Raw genomic sequence first — 20,080 nt, 5'->3', positions numbered from 1 at the left:
TCATAACCGTCTCTACAGTAATGTGGCTACAAATATCCTGTAATTCCTTGTCTAGCAAGGGTAATGCTGGTGCTATCTGGAGGCGAAAGAAACGCACACCTGTTTAGGAGCTGGCTGGCCGAGTAGAACACTAGAAAAAGAAAAGGAGAGCCACACACTCTAGGAGCTCAGACGCACTCATTTCATAACCTAATAACCAACGTTTCGACAGACAAGCTGTCTTCATCAGGGTCCTGGTGCTATATCATATTTATGCACATACAGTACCAGTCAAAAAAGTTTGGACACGCCTACTCATTCAAGGGTTATGCTTAATTTTTAATGTAAAATAATATTGAAGACATCAAAACTATGCAATAACAAATCTGGAATCATGTAGTAAGAGAGCTTACTCCAATGAATACGGCATTCATATGACTGGGTATCATGTAGTAAGAGAGCTTACGCCAATGAATACGGCATTCATATGACTGGGTATCATGTAGTAAGAGAGCTTACGCCAATGAATACGGCATTCATATGACTGGGTATCATGTAGTAAGAGAGCTTACTCCAATGAATACGGCATTCATATGACTGGGTATCATGTAGTAAGAGAGCTTACTCCAATGAATACGGCATTCATATGACTGGGTATCATGTAGTAAGAGAGCTTACGCCAATGAATACGGCATTCATATGACTGGGTATCATGTAGTAAGAGAGCTTACTCCAATGAATACGGCATTCATATGACTGGGTATCATGTAGTAAGAGAGCTTACTCCAATGAATACGGCATTCATATGACTGGGTATCATGTAGTAAAAGAGCTTACGCCAATGAATACGGCATTCATATGACTGGGTATCATGTAGTAAGAGAGCTTACGCCAATGAATACGGCATTCATATGACTGGGTATCATGTAGTAAGAGAGCTTACGCCAATGAATACGGCATTCATATGACTGGGTATCATGTAGTAAGAGAGCTTACTCCAATGAATACGGCATTCATATGACTGGGTATCATGTAGTAAGAGAGCTTACGCCAATGAATACGGCATTCATATGACTGGGTATCATGTAGTAAGAGAGCTTACGCCAATGAATACGGCATTCATATGACTGGGTATCATGTAGTAAGAGAGCTTACTCCAATGAATACGGCATTCATATGACTGGGTATCATGTAGTAAGAGAGCTTACTCCAATGAATACGGCATTCATATGACTGGGTATCATGTAGTAAGAGAGCTTACGCCAATGAATACGGCATTCATATGACTGGGTATCATGTAGTAAGAGAGCTTACGCCAATGAATACGGCATTCATATGACTGGGTATCATGTAGTAAGAGAGCTTACGCCAATGAATACGGCATTCATATGACTGGGTATCATGTAGTAAGAGAGCTTACTCCAATGAATACGGCATTCATATGACTGGGTATCATGTAGTAAGAGAGCTTACGCCAATGAATACGGCATTCATATGACTGGGTATCATGTAGTAAGAGAGCTTACTCCAATGAATACGGCATTCATATGACTGGGTATCATGTAGTAAGAGAGCTTACTCCAATGAATACGGCATTCATATGACTGGGTATCATGTAGTAAGAGAGCTTACTCCAATGAATACGGCATTCATATGACTGGGTATCATGTAGTAAGAGAGCTTACTCCAATGAATACGGCATTCATATGACTGGGTATCATGTAGTAAGAGAGCTTACTCCAATGAATACGGCATTCATATGACTGGGTATCATGTAGTAAGAGAGCTTACTCCAATGAATACGGCATTCATATGACTGGGTATCATGTAGTAAGAGAGCTTACGCCAATGAATACGGCATTCATATGACTGGGTATCATGTAGTAAGAGAGCTTACTCCAATGAATACGGCATTCATATGACTGGGTATCATGTAGTAAGAGAGCTTACTCCAATGAATACGGCATTCATATGACTGGGCATTTCCCTCAATGATGGATTGACTCAATAATTTACCTGAGAGACCAGCATGTGTCTTTGAGGCATGTTTCCTCTAAAGTCCTCGACTGATTGGAAAGCAGTTAAACTCGAATCAAGCATCAGTCAGTTAGTTGGTGTGTTGCCGTATGGTACACACTCACTCTCCACTGCAACGTGTGTGTGTGTCACAGATGGGCTAGATCTCACTACCTGCCAGACTGAGCTGTGAGGTACACCCACACCCTGTTAGGAAATTGTCTTTTAAAGAGCGAGTCACTGAGAGGTATCTGCCTTCATCTCCTCTCCACACCACTAGCTACTGTGTGGTGAACTACTGACGCACTGTGGGCTTTATAATCAAGTCAACCCCTTTTCACTAAACTATAACTGTCACATCGGAAGATAAGGAGTGTTAAATCACACATGGGATGGCAAGCCACTGTATTCAGTCAATGAATGAGTTGTGTATTCAATACTCAGCAGGATCTTACCATTTAGTCCCACCTACTGTTTATTATATGAAGATAGCAGGGTAACACATACTGTGATGCCATTTCAATTAAAGTAATAACAATATAACTAAGTTATTTTATAGATCATTTATAAATCAGCAATAAACTTTTACTCCTTCTTCGGGGAAAAGATAACCTTGTAAATAGATTCATCCCTGAGGCATTTCCAAGCTCCTAACTGCTTTCCATATGCTTCAATTTGGCAAACTAAAATTATTTCACAGGGGCAAAAGAGTGTGTACAGCGGGTCTGAAATTATTGACACCCTTGATAAAGTTGAGAAATAATGACTGTATAAAATACATTATTCAAATACTGAGCTATATTGTATGCTCAAAAAAAAGTGGGAAATTATATAATTGTATAGTAATACAATTGCAAAAGAAATATTGATTTTGCTTAACAAGTAATACCTTTTTTCTCGAAAAGGTAGGGGTCCAAATGATTGACACCCCCAAAGAATTGTAAAAATAAAGTAGTCAAAAGTTTAGTATTTGGTCCCATATTCCTAACAAACAATGAATACAGCAAGCTTGTGACTCTACAAACTTGTTGGATGCATTTGCAGTTTGTTTAGGTTGTGTTTCAGATTATTTTGTGCCCAATAGAAATTAATGGTAATTAATGTATTGTGTCAGAAAATCCTGAATGACTGCTGGTTTTATTGGTTTATTAGGATCCCCATGATCTTTTCCCGAAGCAGCAGCTACTCTTCCTGGGGTCCACACAAAAACATAGAACACGACAAGTAACACAACACTGATACACTGCTAGACAAGAACCATCACACAAATGTAAAATACAACAATATACAAACAATACAACTAAAGAATGTGTGTATATATATATATTTTTTTTTACTTTGTTTAACTAGGCAAGTCAGTAATTCTTCGGCCTAACCCGGACAACACTGTGCCAATTGTGCGCCTCCAAATGGGACTCCCAATCACGGCCGGTTGTGATACAGCATGGAATCTAACCAGGGTGCCTGTAGTGACGCCTCTAGCACTGAGATGCAGTGCCTTAGACTGCGTTAGAGTGTGTCAGTGTGTGTCATTTCACAGTCCCTATTGTGCCATGAGATGTTGTTTTATAAAACATTTTTAGGTCATTTTGATGTTTGCTTGAGTAATTGGAGATAGAAGGGAGTTCCATGCAATCATGGCTCTGTATAATACTGTGGCGAGTCCCCTGTCTTGTGGGGTACATTTGGGTGTCTGAGATGTATGTTATTTGATTATGCAGACAATCTGGAATTTTCATCAAAGTAATATTTCTCATAAAAACTACAAGAGAATACTTTAATCTCTCTTTAACCCTCAACAAGGAAAGATTGGCATGCATGTTGTTGATGTTATGTAGTTACAGTGCATTCGGAAAGTATTCAGACCCCTTCCCCTTTTCCACGTTTTGTTAAGTTATAGCCTCATTCTAAAATTGATTTAACAAAAAAAAAATCCTTATCAATCTGCACACAATACCCCATAATGACAAAGCGAAAACAGGTTTTTAGAAATTGTTGCAGGTTAGTTATTAAAAATTAAAAACAGAAATGCTGGCCGCCCGGCCAAACAGAGCAATCGGGGGAAAAGGGCCTTGATCAGGGAGGCGACCAAGAACCCGATCCCCGATCCCCGAGCTCCAGAGTTCCTCTGTGGAGATCGGGGAAGCTTCCAGAAGGTCAACCATCTCTGCAGCACTTCACCAATCAGGCTTTTATGGTAGAGTGGCTGGGCGGAAGCCACTCCGCAGTAAAAGACTCGACAGCCCGCTTGGAATTTTCCAAAAAGCACCTAAAGGATTCTCAGACCATGAGAAACAAGATTCTCTGGTCTGATGAAACCAAGATTGAACTTTTTGGCCTGAATGCCAAGCGTCACGTCTGGAGGAAACCTAGCACCATCTCTACGGTGAAGCAGGGTGGTGGCAGCATCATGCTGTGGGATGTTTTTCAGCAGCAGGGACTGAGAGACTAGTCAGGATTGAGGGAAAGATGAATGGAGCAAAGTACAGAGAGATCTTTGATGAAAACCTGCTCTAGAGTACTCAGGACCTCAGACTGGGGCGAAGGTTCACCTTCAAACAGGATAACGACCCTAAGCACACAGCCAAGACAATGCAGGAGTGGCTTCGGGACAAGTCTCTGAATGTCCCTGAGTGGCCCAGCCAGAGCCCGGACTTGAACCCGATCGAACATCTCTGGAAAGACCTGAAAATAGCTGTGCAGCGACGCCCATCCAACCTGACAGAGCTTGAGAGGATCTCCAGAGAAGAATGGGAGAAACTCTCCAAATACAGGTGTGCCAAGCTTGTAGTGTCATACAAGGCTGTAATCGCTGCCAAAAGTTGCTTCAACAAAGTACTGAGGTAAAGGGTCTGAATACTTATGTACATGTAATATTTCAGTTTTGTATTTTTTTTTTTTATAAATGAGAAAAAATGTCTAAAAACCTGTTTTTGCTTTGTCATTATGGGGTACTGTATGTAGATTGATGAGAAAAAACAATTGAATCAATTTTAGAATAAGGCTGTAACGTAACAAAATGTGGAAAAAGTCAAGGGGTCTGAATACTTTCCGAATGCACTGTAAGGGCAAGGCGTGCTGCTGTTTTCAAACAGCTGCAGATTTGCTATGTTTTTCTTTGCTTCATTTGACCATATTACCGGACAGTAATCAAGATGGGACATACCCCTCCCCATCTTCACAACAACTTAGTCAATATGATAATTGACCATCCAATGATAATTCAAATCAAATCAAAGTTTAATTGTCACGTGCACTAAATACAACAGGTGTAGGTAGACCTTACAGTGAAATACTTACTTACAGGCTCTAACCAATAGTGCAAAAAAGGTATTAGGTGAACAATAGGTAGGTAAAGAAATAAAACAACAGTAAAAAGACAGGCTATATACAGTAGCGAGGCTATAGAAGTAGCGAGGCTACATACAGACACCGGTTAGTCAGGCTGATTGAGGTAGTATGTACATGTAGACCATCCAATGTTATACCTAGGAGTTTAGTCCCTCTGTAACTTTCTCCCTCATCATTATTTACGATTCATTAAGGATTATCCGCAATCAAGGTAGCACCCACATTAATGTAGAAGTGTTTAGAAACATTATATTCTTATTTACAATAAAAGTGATTCCAAAAAGACACAATACATGATTTACCATTAATTTCTATTGGGCACAAAATGATCTGAAACACAACTTAAACGAACTGAAAATGCATCCAAAAAGTTTGTAGTAACAAGCTTGATGTAATCATTGTGTGCTAGGAACATTTGACTATTTTATTTATTAGAATCTTTAGGGGTGTCAATAATTTTGACCACTACCCTTTTGAGAAAAAAAAATATTACTTGTTAAACAACATCTCTTTCTCTGAGAAATTGTATTATTAGTATAAAATAATAATTTCCCCATTTTTTCCGCATACAATATAGCTCAGTATTTGAATTCTTTAGTTTATAAAGTCAATATTGCTTATCTTTGTCAATCTTTATCAATAACTTTGAACCCCACTGTAAATGTTTTTCTCAGGTTATTCTTAAACAAACAGAATACACTGTGCTTTATTGGTGTACAGGTCTCTTCTAAATTATTTACAGTGATATATTAAAATCCACGGTGGCATGTCTGTGATTTTTCCTCCTAAAAATTGTGAAAGAATCCAGCCACCCATATCATACACTGTTCTCTCTGCTACCGCACGGCAAGCGGTACCAGAGCGCCAAGTCTAGATCCAAAAGGCTCCTTAATAGCTTCTATCCCCAAGCCATAAGACTCCTGAACAGTTAATCAAATGGCTACCCTGACTATTTGCATTGACCCCCTTTTTTACACTGCTTCTACTTGCTGTTTATTATCTATGCATAGTCACTTTACCCCTATCTACATGTACATATTACCTCAATTAACCTGTACCCCGCACATTGACTCGGTACCGGGAACCCCTATATATAGCCTCGTTATTGTTATTTTATTGTGTTACTGTCACACCCTGACCGTAGATTGCTTTGTATGTTTCTATTTTTGTTTGGTCAGGGTGTGATGTGGGTGGGCATTCTATGTTTGTATGTCTAGGTTTTGTATTTCTATGTTTTGGCCTGGTATGGTTCCCAATCAGAGGCAGCTGTCTATCGTTGTCTCTGATTGAGAACCATACTTAGGTAGCCTGTTTTCCCACTGTTAGTTGTGGGTGGTTATTTTCTGTTTAGTGTTTGTATCACCTGTCAGAACTGTTTTGGTTATTCCTTTTGTTATTTTGTATTTAGTGTTCAGTTTCGAATAAATAATATGAACACGTATCAAGCTGCACCTTGGTCCTCACCTTCTTCTACCGACAGCCGTTACAGTTACGTTTTTGAATATTTTCGTATTTTTTTTAAAAACTCTGCATTGCTGGTTAAGGGCTTGTAAGTAAGCGTTTCACCTGTTGTATTCGGTGCATGTGGCAAATACAATTTGACTTGAACCCGAGTCGTATTGAAAATTAATAATAGTAAGATTTCATAATGCATTATTTGTGTTTTTGGGGGGAAACCAAAATGCATTATTTGTGTTTTATAATATATTGTTGTTCAAGTTGATATGACAAATCTATTTGAACACACACATCACTAGAAAGCTAACTCCTGAATAGGTAACCAAAAGTAAAGTCAGAATTTTGGGCAGTAGCCAGAGCGGTCAATCTCCCGTTGTCATTCAGACATTAACAAAGCAGCAGCAACAACACGTGGCAACACTTCAATAAGCATAAACAAAGCCAAAAGCAAAACGTGAAACTAGTTATATCATCTCACTTATATCATCTGACTGTTGTGAATATTGAACAGTATTTTCATGGTTTTTAAAATGAAAGGAAAGTAGAACCAATACTATGTCGATAGGCCTATGAGATGCCACACTGAATGTGAACCTAAGGTAAGCCATCATATCCTGATCGTTGGAAGCACCATTGGGGAAGCATGGAAGCTGCTCACGACTGTTGGTCACTGGTAACATCAGTGCTGCTCTAGCTGCTGCTGCTACCACTAGTGTTGTCCTCTTCACTCTCCTCTCTGATGTCATCCATGATGAGGTCGTACAGGTTCTCCAGGCTTCCTTGGCTCAGGCAGGTGTTGACGGTGGAGCCGGAGCTGATGTGGATGGAGCTGGGATTGACCACGCGAGGCTTCCTGTTCCTCTGGCGACTGCGGGGGTGGACACACTCTGTCCCAGGAACATGGGGCTCTGGCATGGAAGTACAAGGCCAGTTAGTTGGCTGGAGCCAGCAGCCAGACAGACATGTAAAAGGACGCCATCTGGTGGTACTTGTTTGTAGTAACACACTCTACAAACCACAGTGCATTGCACTGTACAGCAATCCTGTGTGTGTGTGTGTGTGTGGTTTAACCTTGTCTGTTGTAACAGTCCTCAGCGAGGCAGCTGTGTGGGGTAGGTTTTCTGGGTCCTACTACTCCTACCCCTCCCTTGCGTGGAGGAAGAATCTCTGTTGGGATCACCAGAGTTCGACAGGAGTAGCAGGGGGAGCCCAAATCCATCCTCCCAAAGCCTCTGATGGACAAATCAAACCAAGTGCATAGAGATTAAATCACATTTATAATTTTTCATAATCACACATGTACAGGACAGCTCCAGCTTTTACCTAAAGGAGCGTGTGCATTTGGTGCAGCAGAACTCTCCAATACCCCACATTTTGTCATCAGGGACAGGGTCATATTTCTTCTTGCACAGGTGACAGCGAGATACCTAGGAGAGATGACAGTCAGTGGAGGCCCCAGTTAGTAGATGAACTGGCCATGTGAAATACACATTCTAAGACAAAGTAACAAGGTAACAGGAACACAGTTACAGACACAGGCATGGGGAAATACTTTTGAACTATTGTGCATGGGTTTGGCATGCATATCAAACAGTGTACCAATGTGTGAAGACCACGGTGGATACCAGGTGGGTATGTATGGAAGAGCATTACCCTCTTCCTCTGGGGCACCCGACGCCACCAGTCCTTGTCACAGGTCTGGCAGGCAAACTGGTGCAGGACAGAGGGGGTGAGGTGGCGCTGGGCATTATCAAACATTCTCTTGTTCTTCTCAGTGAGAGGCAGGACCCGCAGACGCTCTCCCAGCTCCTGAAGACTCAACACACACGAGCCACACACATAAAGGCAGGGACGCACTCATGCGCACACACACCTTTCAGTTAGCCATCAACTTAACCCGTCATCTCTTTCCCTACCAGTAAAGTCGGAAAATAGCCTGTGGATGACTGACCTTGATATCATTATCGTCTTCAGGCTGTCTGCTTCCTCGGGGCTGTAGGGAAGACAAATGTAAGTCATAGAATTAGAAATAGTCAAGGCAACCAATTTACCAACCTGATTATCAGATTGGATATAGGACCAATGTAATATGATAGGAGTTTTATTCCCTCTTTCAGCCCTTGAACAGTGTTGTTATAATAGCTCACAAATCTATTCCCAACGTGTTATTAACCATTACCAATATGGTTATGGAATACGGAACTTCAACATCAACAGAGATTTTTGCATTATGCTGAAATCCAGATGTCTTCTGAGGAACATTGACTCTTTAACCCAATGAAAGAGGACTAACTAACACTGTGACTGTGTTGTACCTGTTGTGCAGGAGGGACCAGAGGTTCCCTGTCCTCAGCTGTGAGTCTCTGCACCACATTCTGAAAGAGAGAGAGGTGGGTCAAGGGTCAGGGTACAACTGAACTATCATGTTTATGACCACAAAGACCACATGTTCAAAGAAATACAGACCCTCCTGGATACACCCCTAAGCCAAAGAGACACACATAATGTGACAGAGAATAGTATGGCATTTATTAATGTAACCTTGACAGCCTGATCCGTCTCTAAGCATTTTCTGTCCTCATCATCCAGCTCTGCACGGCAAGAGTAGAGAAAGAGGAAGAATCAGAGATTAGATTGTCAACATGGCCAACCCTTTAACGCAAATAAAATAGGTATGGTTGTTAAACCACCAGAGATCATGTCTGAATAGAGAGGTTAAAGAGGCAATCAGCAGCTGAAACAATAACAAAGAGGCTTCCCCGCCCCTGTTTCTGTAAATAATGTAGGGATGGGGCTGGAGAAATGTAGCCACTTTTCAATGTATACACAGAGCTGTGGCTGCAAGTACTGACCATCCATGATATAAAAATTATAGTTTTAACCATGTTTTGAGGCTATATAGCGTTTGTTTACATTTACTTTGTTTACAAACAATGGAGTAAAACTAGCTTATATTTTGGGTTCTGATGGGGTACCACAGTTCAAGAATCAATGGGTACATATCATAAATGCATAAGTCCAACAAATGGATGTAGCAACTGCAAATTGCCACTTTAAGGGATAGTTTCCAGGACAGATGAATCCTAGTTCTGACTAAGGGGCACATTTAACGGAGAATCCCCATTGAACAAGCTTTTTATTACAGGACCCAGTGTATTGGAAAACATTCCATAGGGTTTCCTATGGTGGTATGACTGGGGTTTGCATTTACTGTAAACAATTTCTTTACCGTTGCCTTTCTTCAGTATAACTGCCCAGGTGACCATTTGATGGTTGTTGGCATAGCGTCTCATCAGTAAGGTTGCCTTTTCCACCGCTATCTTTCCATGGAATGTCTCCCTGAACCGCCGGACACTTTTCTCCAGCTGAGTTAACAGACAAATAAGAAAAGGACAATAATAATCTAAAATAAACATGATGGACTCAATCATGTTGTAAATAAAATAGAAGATCGGACACATTCAACAGGAAGATCGACAGAACATTGCAACAAATGCAAATGCAGCCTAAGGTCATGGTTTATTAAAAAACAGATCACAACACAACGCACAATGAAACATACTGCTCTTGCCCTGTCCTCTCTAACCACATAGGCCTATTTATAAAGTGTAATAACTCTATAGTGTTTGATGACGTTATTTAGGCTTAGGCTAAACGTATGAGAAATGTGATAAAAAACACTATTCTTATCCAACGTTAAAAGTTTCACATCGACCAAAACACAAATTGGACATTGGATCCGTAGGACTACAATACAAAGAAAGGCGCATACAAATTGACCATATAAAACAGTGTTATTGCCCAAATGAAAACTAAGTTTACCGTAGCCTACCTCGAATTCATCTTGCAGACAGCTCATTTTATTATCGTCTAGGCCTTTTCTATCCTTGTATATGTCGTTCTATGGCCACATATTTTGCAACAATCGATCTATTTAGTTGTAGCGCTGCAGTTGCAGTGTGTTGACTAACGTTAACAACTTTCACTTTGATAAAATGCCGCGTTCAAAACCACTGGGAACTTTGAACAATACGATGTTATATCATTACATCGGGATCACTAAAGTCGGAGTTCGAGAAAGAGGCCCGAGTTCCCGAGTTGAAATTCCGAGTTGGATGACCTTTCCCAGTCGGAGCTCGTTTTTTTTGTGCGAGTTCCCATTTGTTTTGAACGCGCTGAAGTCGGATTTCGGGGTTCCCAGTTCCGAGTTGTTTTGAACGTATCATTAGACTGGTCATACGTACCACGCGTCCACACACGCCCACGCACGCCACACACCGTAAAAACCAACACACACCAACCAATGAGCACACTACCAGCCCCCACTACTTCTTCTTCTTATTATTTGGTATCATGGCGTTTGCACAGTTTGTTTGTGCATTTCGCCACCTACTGTGCGGTAATGTATGTTCAATCACGTTATACAAAAATATATTTTTTTATATATATATATTTTTTTACCCCTTTTAATTTTTGAATAAAAAATATATATGACCAGTCTAATGATACGTTCAAAACAATACATACCTAATGTATATATATATACGTTCACCACCAATCAACCCTACAACTATATAGCGCTATTTAATTTTTAAAAATCTCCAAAATTTCATATAGCCAGCTGCCAGCTACACTCATTAAAAAACCCACAACCCCATTCCACTACATTGACCCTATCTGCTCCTACACCATGCCAACGGCCTGGGAGGACGGGACACCCCCACTCAACACACCCTGTAACTCTTCTGAATTCAAATCTCATATACCCAAATACTTCTCTGCAGCTGCCACCGCAGCATCTATTTGCTGTGATTTACGTTCCCTTTCTGCGGTACAGTTGATAACCATTGCTATGAACGCTAAGAAGGCAGCCTCACTGAAGCTGAAAACACTGTGGCCTCTCCCTCTGTGCTGGCACAGATCTACGACTCACTGGGCTCCTCTTAGGATTCCTCACCTTTGACCCATCCGCCTCTGCTTTCTTCACTGCCTCAGCATACAACACCTTCTGCACTACTCTCTGGCCACCTCAACCTGCCTCTCTCGTACCGGACACTTCCCATCCCCAGCAACATGGGCACCACTACAGTTGACACACACAACTTTACCAAAACTACACAATCCTCTGCCCCCCCGGCACACTTCTCACATCTTGGAATCTCCCTCCTACACACTGCTGTGACATAATCATAAACATTGTACCTGAAACAGCGCAACGGATTCGCCACAAAAGCTCAAACAGGATAACTGATATATCCTAACATGACCTTGTCGGGTAAAGACTCTGACTCAAAACTCAAAAGGACTGACAGTGACTCCTCTGTTTCACCACGCTCCCCACCAGGTCTGTGTCGCACCAAACAGTGGGCTTCACAAACACCGGAAATCTTCAACTTCAATTGCCCCACTGCCACACTTAACGCTATCCCAGAAATCACTCCTTTCAATGGTGCCCTGTTCCTAAGAGCAAAGCACAAAATAGATCTTGACCCAAGTTGCGTGACACGGAGCGCCTGCTCCGTCTGGTCAGAAGAAACATAAACAAAAAGAAAAAGTCCACTTCAGGTTACCTTCATGGATTCTAATGCACCCAACTCATTTCCCACCCATCTTGAAACCACAAATGGATCTGCCAAAAGGCAAGGGTCCACTTTCTCCAAAAATGTCATTCCTATTGAACTAGATTATTTTGTATTTTGTCCAACGATGTCAAGCTCTTCACCACACCTTCCACCTCACTTAACTCGCCCTCATTCACTTCAATTTCTCCTCTAGAACTCAGTCTGGCTCATGGCTCACTCTGTTTGACACTAATCATCCTCAACACCCCATCATTTTTATTGCCTTCTTCCTCAGATTCAAATCCATCTTCTGCTTTCCTCATTCTCTTCAACCACCTCTTCCTCTTTTTCCGCCTCCATTCCTCCTCAGAAATCCACATTTCTGTGTCCCTGTCCCAATATTCCTGCTCTTGTTCCATGATTCCTCTTCAGAACCCCTTTCAAGTGAACTGTTCCAACCAGCCCCCTCTGCTTCTTCTTCTTTGGGATTGGATTGGCGGATCACATCCAACTTTTAAGGTGCATACACCACCTACTGTACTGGAGTGTAAGGCCAGTCACAGCCTACCAAAATGTAATTATCTTCATTAGTCCTGTTCCTCTAAGAAAGTGAAATACCACTTCCCTCCCATTTACTCCCCCCAAACTCCAACCCCGTCCAGCCTCTCTAACCGTTTCACACAATCTCTCCCTATCTACATTACCAGTCAAGGGTTTTTCTTAATGTTTTACTATTTTCTACATTGTAGAATAATAGGGAAGACATCAAAACTATTAAATAACAAATATGGAATCATGTAGTAACCAAAAAAGTGTTAAACAAATCAAAATATATTTTATATTTTAGATTCTTCAATGTAGCCACCCTTTGCCTTGATGACAGCTTTGCACACTTGGCATTCTCTCAACCAGCTTCATGATGTAGTCAACTGGAATGCATTTTAGTTAAAAGGTGTGCCTTGTTAAAAGTTAATTTGTAAAATGTCTTTCCTTCTTAATGCGTTTGAGCCAATCAGTTGTGTTTTGCAAGATAAGGGTGGTATACAGAAGATATCCCTATTTGGTAAAACACCAAGTCCATACTATGGCAAGAACAACTAAAATAAGCAAAGAGAAATGACAGTTCATCATTACTTTAAGACATGAATGTAAGTCAATATGGAAAAGTTTCTTCAAGTGCAGTTGCAAAAACCGTCAAGCGCTATGATGAAACTGTTTCTCATGAGGACCGCCACAGGAAAGGAAGACCCAGAGTTACCTCTGCTGCAGAGCATAAGTTCATTAGAGTTACCAGCCTCAGAAATTGCAGCCAAAATAAATGCTTCACAGAGTTCAAGTAACAGACACATCTCAACATCAACTGTTCAGAGGAAACTGCATGAATCAGGCCTTCATGGTGGATTTGCTGCAAAGAAACCACTACTAAAGGACACCAATAATAAGAAGAGACTTGCTTGGGCCAAGAAACACGAGCAATGGACATTAGACCAGTGGAAATCTGTCCTTTGGTCTGATGAGCCCAAATGTGAGATTTTTGGTTACAACAGCCGTGTCTTTCTGAGATGCAGAGTAGGTGAATGGATGATCTCTGCATGTGTGGTTTCCACCGTGAAGCATGGAGGAGGTGGTGTGATGGTGTGGGGGTGCTTTGCTTGTGACACTGTCTGTGATTTATTTAGAATTTAACACTTTTTTGGTTACTACATGATTCCATAAGTGTTAGTTCATAGTTTTGATGTCTATTATTCTAAAAGTAAGAAAAACCCTGGAATAGGTAGGTGTGTCCAAACTTTTGACTGGTATTGTACGTCATACCGTTCACAAAATATCAACACATGATCCACTGTTTCGTCCACTAAACACTCATCACACAGCCCTGTTTCATGTCTCCCTATCATCCACAATGTGGCATTCAAACCTGTGTGCCCAAACCGTAGTCTACTCTACACAGCTTCCTTTCTCCTACATCCCATACTCCCCACCTCTTTATTTACTGACCGGTGCACGCAAACAATGTTCCTCCCCTTATACCTAGCATCCCACTGCCTTTGCCAAAGATCGAACCCTTTTGCCTGGATTAAGGATTTGACTTCCCTGTGGCCCAGCGGGACCTGAATATCTACCCCCTCTCTCCTCACAGCACTCTTAGCCACCACATCGGCCTTCACATTACCCTCCACACCCACATGGGCGGGAACCAAGCAAAAGCTCAACACCACTCCCATCCTCTCCTATCCCATTAACAGCACCGTCATCTCCACTAAACAAGTCTAACCTATCTGACCTGCCCGTCTTCACACTATCCAACACTGCAGCCAAATCAGAGCAGATCACCACCGTGAGTGGTTTCACCTCCTCCACCCATCTCAAACCTATAATCATGGTCATCAACTCTGCTGCATACACTGACACATAATCAGTTAACCGCTTACATACACTAACATTGAAATCTGGGATATACACCCCTGCCCCCACCCTACCACTGACTGGATCCTTTGAACTATCTGCTTATATCATTAAAAACTCTACACACCGTCTCATGTCACCCAATTATCTCCTGCCCTCAATCATGTCCACATCTACACTTTGTTTAGGAAACAGCCATGGAGGAACGTTCCCCAATGCAATTGCCGGCCCTCTCCCTCTCTCCCCCCCCTCCCTCTCTCCCCTGGATCTGGCTGTGCCACTCAAGGACATTCAGAGACTTGACCCGAAGCCACTCCTGCGTTGTCTTGGGTGTGTGCTTAGGGTCGTTATCCTGTTAGAAGGTGAACCTTCTCCCCAGTCTGAGGTCCTGAGCACTCCGGAGCAAATTTTCATCAAGGATCTCTCTGTACTTTGCTCCAATCATCTTTCCCTTCGATCCTGACTAGTCTCCTAGTCCCTGCAGCTGAAAAACATCCCACAGCATGATGCTGCCACCACCATGCTTCACCGTAGGGATGGTGCAAGGTTTCCTCCAGACGTGATGCTTTGTATTCAGGACAAAGAGCTCAATCTTGATTTCATCAGACCAGAGATTCTTGTTTCTCATGGTCTGAGAGTCTTTTAGAGGCTTTTGGCAAACTCTAAGCGGGCTGTCATGCGCCTTTTCCTGAGGAGTGGCTTCCGTCTGGCCACTACCACAAAGGCCTGATTGGTGGAGTGCTGCAGAGATGGTTGTCCTTCTGGAAGGTTCTCCCATCTCCACAGAAAAAATCTGAAGCTCTGTCAGAGTCACCATCGGGTTCTTAATCACCTCCCTGACCAAGGCCCTTCTCCCCCGATTGCTCAGTTTGGCCGGGTGGCCAGCTCTAGGAAGAGTTTTGGTGATTCCAAACTTCTTCCATTTAAGAATGGTGCAGGCCACTGTGTTCTTGGGGACCTTCGATGCTGCAGACATTTTGGTACCCTTCCCCAGATCTGTGCCTCGACACAATCCTTTCTCGGAGGTCTACAGACAATTCATTCGACCTCATGGATAGTTTTTTGCTCTGACATGCACATGTCAACTGTGGGACCTTATATAGACAGGTGTGTGCCTTTCCATATCATGTCCAATCAATTGAATTTACCACAGGTGGACTCCAATCAAGTTGTAGAAACATATCAAGGACGATCAATGGAAACAGGATGCACCTGAGCTCAATTTCGAGTCTCATAGCAAAGGGTCTGAATACTTATGTAAATAAGTTATTTCTGTTTTTTAAATTAGCAAATACTTCTAAAAGCCTGTTTCCACTTTTTCATTATGGAGTATTGTGTGTAGATTGATGAGTGGGGAAAAAACTATTTAATCAATTTTAGAACAAGGCTGTAACGTAACAAAATGTGGAAAAAGTCAAGGGGTCTGAATACTTTCCAAATGCACTATAGAACCCATTCCACAGAGGGTTCTACATGGCACCCAAAAGGGTTCTACCTGGAACCAAAAAGGTTTATCCTATGGGAACAGCCGAATAACCCTTTTGGAACCCTTTTTTCTAAGAGTGTACCTATATCCTGACCATATATTTTCAGCCTTACGTTTTTAGCCTTCCTCTTAGAATACACCATAAACCAGGGCTTGGCCACAGACATTCTAAACCCTCATGTTAGAGACCAATCTTCCACTACTCCCACAACTTCTTGCAACTTCCTCATCACATATTTCACATTCCCACCTCTCTTCCACACAGCCCAATCATCGGCATACAAGGCCACACCCACTCCCTGTCTCAGCTCCTTAAATATGTAATCTATCATTAGGGAGAACAACACCGGACTAACCACACTTCTCTGAGGAGTACCATTGTCCACTTCAAACCCCATTGACAATTCTGACCCCACCCTCACCCGTATGACTCAATCGAACAGGAAGTCCATGATCCAGTTATACAGATGTCCCAGTCCTCCACTCCTTATTATACAACCCTAACACTGCTTCCAACACACTGTCTGGTGCATGCTTAAACATCACATAACACACCCTATCTTCAGGAGCAGTCTGCACGTAGACCTCCCAACACCCTTGGCATCTCAAACATCCATAGCTTCTCCTGACTCCCCTTTTCTCTCTAAGACATTTCCATGCTCCTTTAAATTTTCCCCAAGTCTCCTCTTACTCTCATCTTACTCACACCTCCGAGGACATTAGACTTTTCTACACTTGATACAGCGGTGGCGTTTCCTTCTACCAACACTGGAATTTCAGCAGTTTAACCCTTCCCAAACATTTTTTAAAACATTTTCTAAACCTCACCAATTTCGGCCCCTATACCAATAGTGGAGCAAAATTCACACCATGCCTCCCCTTTCACTGTCTTAATCATTCTTCTGGCCATCGCTCTCTTCCTTTGATACTTCATGATACACAGTGGAACAGTCACATCGGCAGCTGATATAATTACAGACATTACTGCCTCGGTGCACTCCTTCACAGACCCCTCCATTGATCACGTTTGTCCCACACGCTCACACAGGTACTAACATCTTCCAGTTAGCTTTCTCAAAGCACCACCTTATGTTATTTTTATATTTTACCCGGTAAGTTGACTGAGAATACATTCTCATTTACAGCAACAACCTGGGGAATAGTTACAAGGGAGAGGAGGGGGATGAATTGTAAGCTGGGGATGATTAGGTGACCATGATGGTATGAGAGCCAGATTGGGAATTTAGCCAATACACCAGCGTTAACACCCCTACTCTTACGATAAGTGCCATGGGATCTTTTAGTTACCAACAGAGAGTCAGGACAGCCGTTTAACATCCCATCTGAAAGACAGCACCTTACACAGGGCAATGGCATTGGGATATTTTTTTAGACCAGAGGAAAGGGTGCCTCCTACTGGCCCTCCAACACCCCCCCCCCCCCCCCCCCCCCCCCCCCCCCCCCCCCCACACACACACACACACACACACACACACACAACCGGAAAATGATCACTCCCTACGGTGGTTTCTCTCATCACTTCCCATTCATTCACACCTCCCTGCCACCGCTGCAGATACCAATGCCGAGTCAGAGCATGACCCTCTACCACTCACCACGTTGATTCTCATCCCCCTCCCATCATTAACACACACTAATCCCCTGTTATCCATACATTGTTAAACTGTACTCCCATTGTCGTCTTCATTATGGGTATTAAAATCACACCATATTAGCTTCTACCCCTACAAGTCTTATCAATCCCTTTAACTTTGCTAACCAGAGAGGTTTGCAGGGGTTATAGAAGTTAACTATTACAATGTTACCCCTATTCCTACATACAGTTGAAGTCTGAAGTTTACATTCACCTTAGCCAAATACATTTATACTCAGTTTTTCACAATTCCTGACATTTAATCCTAGTAAAAATTCCCTGTCTTAGGTCAGTTAGGAGCACCACTTTATTTTAAGAATGTGAAATGTCAGAATAATAGTAGAGAGAATTATTTATTTCAGCTTTTATTTCTTTTATCACATTCCCAGTGGGTCAGAAGTTCACATACACTCAATTAGTATTTGGTAGCATTGCCTTTAAATTGTTTAACTTGGGTCAAACGTTTCGGGTAGCCTTCCACAAGCTTCCCACAATAAGTTGTGTGAATTTTGGCCCATTCCTCCTGACAAAGCTGGTGTAACGGAGTCAGGTTTGTAGACCTCCTTGCTCGCACACGCTTTTTCAGTTCTGCCCACAATTTTCTATAGGATTGAGGTCAGGGCTTTGTGATGGCCACTCCAATACCTTGACTTTGTTGTCCTTAAGCCATTTTGCCACAACTTTGGAAGTATGCTTGGGGTCATTGTCCATTTGGAAGACCCATTTGCGACCAAGCTTTAACTTCCTGACTGATGTTTTGAGATGTTGCTTCAATATATCCACATAATTTTCCTTCCACTTGATGCCATCTATTTTGTGAAGTGCACCAGTCCCTCCTGCAGCAAAGCACCCCCACAACATGATGCTGCCACCACCGTTTTTCACGGTTGGGATGGTGATCTTCGGCTTGCAAGCCTCCCCCTTTTTCCTCCAAACATAACTATGGTCATTATGGCCAAACAGTTCTATTTTTGTTTCATCAGACCAGAGGACATTTCTCCAAAAAGTATGATCTTTGTCCCCATGTGCAGTTGCAAACCGTAGTCTGGCTTTTTTATGGCGTTTTTGGAGCAGTGGCTTCTTCCTTGCTGAGCGGACTTTCAGGTTATATCGATATAGGACTCGTTTTACTGTGGATATAGATACTTTTGTACCTGTTTCCTCCAGCATCTTCACAAGGTCCTTTGCTGTTGTTCTGGGACTGATCTGCACTTTCGCACCAAAGTACGTTCATCTCTAAGAGACAGAACGCGTCTCCTTCCTGAGCGGTATGATGGCTGCGTGGTCCCATGGTGTTTTTACTTGCGTACTATTGTTTGTACAGATGATTTTCATTCCACTTGATGCCATCTATCTTCAGGCATTTGGAAATTGCTCCCAAGGATGGACCAGACTTGTGGAGGTCTACAATTTTTTTCTGAAGTCTCGGCTGATTTCTTTTGATTTTCCCATGATGTCAAGCAAAGAGGCACTAAGTTTGAAGGTAGGCCTTGAAATACATCCACAGGTACACCTCCAATTGACTCAAATGATGTCAATTAGTCTATCAGAAGCTTCTAAAGCCATGACATAATTTTTCTGGAATTATCCAAGCTGTTTAAAGGCACAGTCAATTTAGTGTATGTACACTTCTGTCCCACTGGAATTGTGATACAGTGAATTATGAGTGAAATAATCTGTCTGTAAACAATTGTTGGAAAAAATGACTTGTGTCATGCATAAAGTAGATGTCCTAACCGACTTGCCAAAACTATAGTTTGTTTAAAAAAAAATGGTGGAGTAGTTGAAAAACGAGTTTTAATGACTCCAACCAAAGTGCATGTAAACTTCCGATTTCAACTGTATTTCTATTCCTCCTACACATTCCAATTCCTGTATCTCCAATACTCTGTATGCCATCCCCTCTTTAACGAATGTAGCATAACCCCCACCGTCCCCTCCACTTTGTCACACCTAAGCGAACCGAATCACGGAATCACCAGCCCCCTCTCCTAAACCAACGATTTAAAACCTAATGTAAATTGCCGACGAAGAACTACAACTCCCAGTAGAGCAGCCACAGTTTGCCAAATGACATGACCCAGTTAGGTCATCGGGCTAGCGGCTGCTCGGTCGTCGTTATGCTTTAGCGTTGGTTAGAATAACCTACATGTTTAGACGTTGCTCTAA

The 20,080-nt window shown here is 42.2% G+C and overlaps 1 protein-coding gene across 1 annotated transcript; it reads right to left on the bottom strand.

Annotated features, from left to right (window-relative positions):
* Positions 1-6,845: 6,845 nt before the first annotated feature.
* On the bottom strand, positions 6,846-11,034 carry LOC120034497 (shiftless antiviral inhibitor of ribosomal frameshifting protein homolog). Its single transcript, XM_038981085.1, has 9 exons — positions 10,637-11,034; positions 10,034-10,169; positions 9,346-9,395; positions 9,120-9,179; positions 8,756-8,797; positions 8,458-8,613; positions 8,128-8,231; positions 7,876-8,036; positions 6,846-7,712 (listed from the first exon to the last, which is right to left on the bottom strand). The coding sequence occupies exons 1-9, from the start codon at positions 10,661-10,663 to the stop codon at positions 7,495-7,497; spliced, it is 954 nt and encodes a 317-aa protein (XP_038837013.1). The 5' UTR covers positions 10,664-11,034; the 3' UTR covers positions 6,846-7,494.
* Between the last annotated feature and the right edge of the window lie 9,046 nt (positions 11,035-20,080).

The sequence above is a fragment of the Salvelinus namaycush genome, chromosome 41 (genome assembly GCF_016432855.1).
Source record: "Salvelinus namaycush isolate Seneca chromosome 41, SaNama_1.0, whole genome shotgun sequence".
NCBI lineage: Eukaryota > Metazoa > Chordata > Actinopteri > Salmoniformes > Salmonidae > Salvelinus > Salvelinus namaycush.
This window is presented reverse-complemented; position numbering and strand designations above follow the sequence as displayed.